At 38.3% G+C, this 5,737-nt stretch overlaps 1 protein-coding gene across 1 annotated transcript; it reads left to right on the plus strand.

Moving 5' to 3' along the window:
* LOC109227458 (F-box/kelch-repeat protein OR23) lies at positions 1 to 5,226 on the plus strand. Its single transcript, XM_019392636.1, has 2 exons — positions 1 to 1,234; positions 4,757 to 5,226. Exons 1-2 carry the CDS (start codon positions 258 to 260, stop codon positions 5,046 to 5,048), a joined length of 1,269 nt encoding a protein of 422 aa, XP_019248181.1. The 5' UTR covers positions 1 to 257; the 3' UTR covers positions 5,049 to 5,226.

A 5,737-nucleotide genomic window follows, 5' to 3' on the forward strand; every position in this document is an offset into this window, starting at 1 on the left:
ATTTTTTGTATTTTATCCCCCAAGTCAAAAGTTCTTGAGGTAGAAGCCAACTCCACAAGTAGCCCCCTCGCGTAGTGAGTCAGCGATTACCACTTTCCCTCCAAATTGTGCCCCAATTGCCACAACCGCCATAGATGAGATAGCAGTAAAGTGTGTGGAGAGGCCAGGATTCTGCTCCTGTCTCCGTTTGTATGTACAGTTCTCTTTGTACATAAAGAAGGGATTTTCGTTCTTCAACCATTAATTGTTCATAAGCCATGGCTCCTCCATCTTCAACAGTTTCAAATGAACAATCACAAGTACAAACCCTAAACCTAACCATAATCCCTGGTTTACCCAACGATTTAGCAGCGTTAATACTAATATTCGTTCCTTACTCTCATCATTCACGTCTCAAATCCATTTGCAAATCATGGAAACTGTTTTTCTCTTCGAAAACCGTCATTTCTCTGCGGCAGAAGCACCTCCCACCCACTACCCTCTCCCCACTCCTCTGTATATTTCCACAGGATCCTTTAATTGCTTCCCCTTACCTCTTTGACCCTGTAAATCTCGCGTGGTCCCCACTCCCACCTATGCCCTGTAATCCCCATGTATATGGCCTTTGTAATTTCACCTCAATTTCTGTTGGTTCTTATTTGTATGTCTTAGGTGGGTCCCTTTTCGATACCCGCTCGTTCCCTCTTGATTGCCCATCTCCGTCCTCGTCGGCTTTTCGGTTTGATTTTGTGAGTTTCACGTGGGAGAATTTATCCCCTATGATCAACCCTAGGGGGAGCTTCGCGTGTGCTGCGACACCCAATTCGGATAAGATTCTAGTGGCGGGTGGTGGGTCCCGGCACACGATGTTTGCGGCAGCGGGGAGTAGGATGAGTTCAGTGGAGATGTATGATATTGGGAAAGATGAGTGGGTCCCATTAGATGGTTTGCCTAGGTTTAGAGCAGGGTGTGTTGGGTTCTTTGTTGGGAATGGGGAGGGGGAGGAGGAGAAGGAGTTTTGGGTGATGGGTGGGTATGGCGAGTCGAGGACAGTCTCGGGTGTGTTTCCTGTGGATCAGTATTATAGGGATGTTGTAGTGATGGAGATGAAGAATGGTGGTGGTGGGAAGTGGAGGGAGCTTGGGGATATGTGGGAAGAAGGGGAAAGGTGGAGGCTTGGAAAGATTGTGGTGGTTGAGGATGGTGCTTCGGACGCCCCTGCAGTATTCATGCTTGACCGAAATGATATATTCAGGTAAGTATTTTGGAGAATCTTGTTATGCATTTCTTCTAGTTTAATATTTTGTTTTACTGTCAGCAACTTAGGAAGTAAGCAATAGAAGATAAGAGTGAGTAATAACTAATAAGAACTGTTAGTTTCAGAGAATCTTTAATTAAGCCTTAAAAACAAATTATTTGCCAGTATTGGGAATGATTTGCCCTGAAAATAATGAAAAATAATGGAATGGGACATATGAAATTTACACGTCTGATGTACTTTCAAGGTTTTGCACCTCTCAAGTACAAAGAAGAGAGAAAAACAAAAGCACCCCGCTAAAGTTTTTCACAAAACTAGCGAAAGCGTTCTTCAAACTCACGTTAGAAGAATGTAAGATGGAAAGAAACCTCACCCACACAGCGTTGAATAAAGGAAGAATGAAATAAAAGATCAATCACGTTTTTTAAGCAAAAGCTTAGAAAAACTAATCACCCATCTTTATTTTCAGCTTATTGAGCCCTTTAAATAGGCCTTACAATGAGTAAAATTGATAAGCTTAAGGAAAACTAATCCTAATTAAACTAGAATAAGAATAAGGCTAAGAAAACCTATCCTGACTAAAATTGGAATTCTAGTAAGAATGGGATACCAACTAACAATCCTAGTTTGACTAGAACTACAAATATAATCCTACTAAAACAAGAATTAAATTACTAGGAAATAAGAAATAAGAAATCATAATCTTTAAGGAAAAGAAATCCTAATCTTGAATAGATTCTTCGCTTCTTGAATTTCTTGGACTTTTAGCATCCTTGATCTTGCATCAACGTCCGACCCCAGCTAGTTTGATCTTGTGGTTTAGTTGATTGACTGAACTCAGTAAACTAAGGAACGAAACATCTATGGTAGTTTGTCACAACTTCACTATGAGAAGCTTGATGTGTATTGCGTTCTGCATCTGAAGTTGATATTGGTATAATATCCGATCTCAGCGTTGTGTCTTTTGTCCTACGGCTTGAATAACAGAATCATGGCAGGGGAAAGGGTGTGGGTCACCAAGTAGAGCAAGGGAATAAGCACTAGGTGACAATTTAATTATTTGTTTGATGTCCTGCTCTATGATGTGAGTAAGTTTCCATTTTCTGACAAGTTGAAATAATAATACTAGAATAAGTCAGTAGAGTGGTGTTTGGTTTAGTTTCTTTTGATAATGGTGGCGCCGAAGCTAGTTTGCGTGCACCTCAGCTAACTGTTTAACCACTACCTCCTATCAGAGATATCAGGTAACTCTGTCCCTAAGGTTTAGACAGATGGGTAAAAATCACCTTTCGCTTTTTTGCCTCTTCTGTCATTTGACTCATGTTTTGTTAAAAAGTTTGAATGTTTGCCAAATTATTTTCAATTTTGTTCTGTAAAACTGTTTCTCAATCAAAAGCCGAGAAAGAAAAGATTGTAGTTTTTTTTCTGTCTCAAATGTTTAACCCAACTGACACCTAAGAATTCCCAATGGAATAGACCAAACCACATCCATATTACCTTACTTAGAAACGATCTTTTCCCTTTATTGCCATTGTTGTTGTGACTGTGCACTCAAATCTATGAATCTCACACTCTGTTATTTATTGCCCTCCTTTTTATCTGTAGTTCTCCTTTGATTTAGTTTGCTACGTCCTCCCAATCCAATTTCAATTTTCATCATCAGTTTCTCTTGGTGTTTCCTCTTCAGACCCCAAAGAAATAGGAAGATTTCCCAAATCTTCTAGCTCCTTTCCCCTCACGTTTTTGTCGACATCATCTGAAAGTTCTTTGATACAATTGTATTTGGGCACATCTTTGATAAGTTTCTTAAAAAAGGAAAAAAAAATTATCACCTTTATTTGGACAGGTGTGTAAGTATAACTACTAAATGCATTGGAATTGAGTGGCAAGTATAAATACATGGATGGAGTTCCAGTTATTTTGTAGTATTTAATTTTTTTGCTTTTCCAATATATGGAAAGCAATTTTGCTAAGCCAAGGGTTGTATTTCAGCCTCAAATAAGCCCAATGGTATAAAGCTAGGTATAAACTGCACATATAAGAGTGGTAGTCTCTAGAAAATGAGCTCATCTCATTTCAGCTTCTAATCAGCATTTACTGTATAGTCCTTTTTTTTCTTGATTGCAACAGTCTGTTTTGTTTCTCTATCGAACACCATATTTAGGCAATGGGACTAAGTGCAGGGGTCAGTGGATTTGGTTTATGACTCTTTGTCAGACCGTTGGTTAACTGACCAAATTGGTGGGTTTGAATTTTGTTTTTTGATGGCAACATATAAATCGCTCCTCAATACTTATTCGGTTATTCCTTCGCATGCTTCTAATGCTCCAACTCGTTACTAAGTACGAGAGGTCTAATGTCTTGTCAAACCTGAAAGCAGATGCGAGAAAGATGTCAAAAATCTGCTTAGGGTCAGATTACTTTATATTCTTGCCCTGCTTGCCACCACTCTGAAAGCCTGATTCGCAGATCTCTAAATCATTCCAAAATACATTAGGGGTAGGGGTCTAGCCTAGCTCTAAGCCTAGGATAGGACCTTGTTCGTGTAGAATTTTCCTAGGGTATGAGCAAAAATAGTTGGCTGAAATTATACGTCATTTATTTCGTTACTGAAATAGGTTCAGTTACTTTTTTTACAAGTAACTAATATTTCTCTTATATCTATCTGAAATACAGTTATCAAGTTTATATGTGCTTGGCTTTGTGTTTATTTTTTTGAAATACAAGAACTCACTATGTCCTGTTTTATTGAATGTAATCTGAAAATTTATTTAACTTGGATGGTATATGGGTAGCGGACATAATGGTGCAACAAAATGTTCAAACTGTTAGATAGCTAAACAACATCACATTGTTCATAGTTATACATGAAATTGAAGTCTTAGTATTTATGTAGGAATGTGTGTACATTTGTTTTTGTTTTTAAGGAGTATGATATGAGTAATTGGTTTATCTGACTGTAGTTTGTTTGTTCTGAGGTTTATCAAATCAATATTTCTTGGGTAAATCATTGGTGTCTCCTTAATGGAAGATAGCAACAGATCCAGTAATGTAGGACGGGTATAGCGAACTGGGGAAAGTAGCTCGTCTAAATTTTGATCATGTTTTTTTGGGTGTATTACAAATGTTCTTTTTTTTTTATTGAAGTATTCACCACTATCATGAACTCTTCAGAGCATACATCCTTTAGAAAGATTCTAAACTGGAAGTGTATCCATGTCTTTTCTGTTAAACATCATTATCGAACTTGAAAACTTTGGGTTACTTGATGTTGAGATTCAGGATTTTTCTTTGAAGGATAACTCTTAGATTTCTTTGTAAATTATGCATATACATCTGATTCATCCAGTTTATATTCAACCCTAAATTAGCTAGAACAAAATCTGTAAGTCTGATTGCCTGTGGCTCCATCCTATACTCTTAGTTAAAGACTTGGAAATCTTGTCATTTTGTCAGTGTCCACATGAAGGTCTTGTGTTTATTATCTTACATTTTTCTCGTCCTTTGCTGCATCTGCAGGTATGAAATGACTTCCAACAGTTGGGTAAAAGAAACAAGCGTGCCAAGAAAAACATCTGATGAAGCATCAGTTGGCTTTGTCGCATTGGATGGGGAGCTGCACGTGATGACTCATTTAAGTGGGGTCAAATCAAAGGAGTGCCAAAGATTGAGGCAGCAGAAAAGGTCAGCAACTCTTCCGATACAAATATATCATCCTAGGAAGAAGTCATGGAGGTGTGTCACTACAAAGCCACCCTTTCATCACCCTTTGGATTTCAAAACTGCAGTTATGTGCACCATTCGTCTGTAGATTTATATTGTTCCATTGGTGTGTCCATGAAGCAGTTGTTTGGTTAGTAGATTCTCCTACCTGTTGTGAATGGCATTGTATAGCTTTCATTGACATGTTCTTATTGTTAGAATTAGTATTGTAAATGCAACTGTAATAAACTCAATTCTTCTTATCTCTATCTCTTTCCTTTTATTAATTGCTTCTACGGGACAGTTCATTCCCCCCCCCCCCCACCCCCACCCCCCACCCACCCACCCACACACACCACATATATATAACCATAACTGGGTTGTCTGTGAAGAGTGAAAAATCAACAGTCGGCCATGCTATGTTTAAACTACTATCTGTCTTTCTATATTAACACATCATTAATTTTTTACAGTTTATCTTCTTTGTATTTTGGGATTTGATTCGTAGTTAAGTTTCTTCATGATTATTTGGATTTATCTTCTCTTCAGCATCAGAATTATTCCATTATGATGCCTTCTCAATTTCTGTCTTTTTTCCCTTTTTGTCTATCTGGTTGCCTTCTGTTTAACAACTGAAGTTTCCTTTGAATCATCTCTGGCAACCTCTTTTGCCATAGAATCTGCAGTCCCTGAATATGAAATTAGCTCCCACCTCCCAGTTGTGGACACTTTTTGCTCTTTGGGTTCAATTTCTTTGTTCTTGCCCATCCTCCAACCTCCATCACCCCAAAAGGGGGG

The sequence above is a fragment of the Nicotiana attenuata genome, chromosome 1, assembly GCF_001879085.1.
Source record: "Nicotiana attenuata strain UT chromosome 1, NIATTr2, whole genome shotgun sequence".
Taxonomy (NCBI): Eukaryota; Viridiplantae; Streptophyta; class Magnoliopsida; order Solanales; family Solanaceae; genus Nicotiana; species Nicotiana attenuata.

Bases quoted from the DNA above. Each gene is read 5' to 3' on its own strand.
- LOC109227458 (XM_019392636.1), top strand. From the start codon at position 258: ATGGCTCCTCCATCTTCAACAGTTTCAAATGAACAATCACAAGTACAA. The intron at 1,235-4,756 runs GTAAGTATTTTG...CTGCATCTGCAG, and splicing joins GACCGAAATGATATATTCAG to GTATGAAATGACTTCCAACA.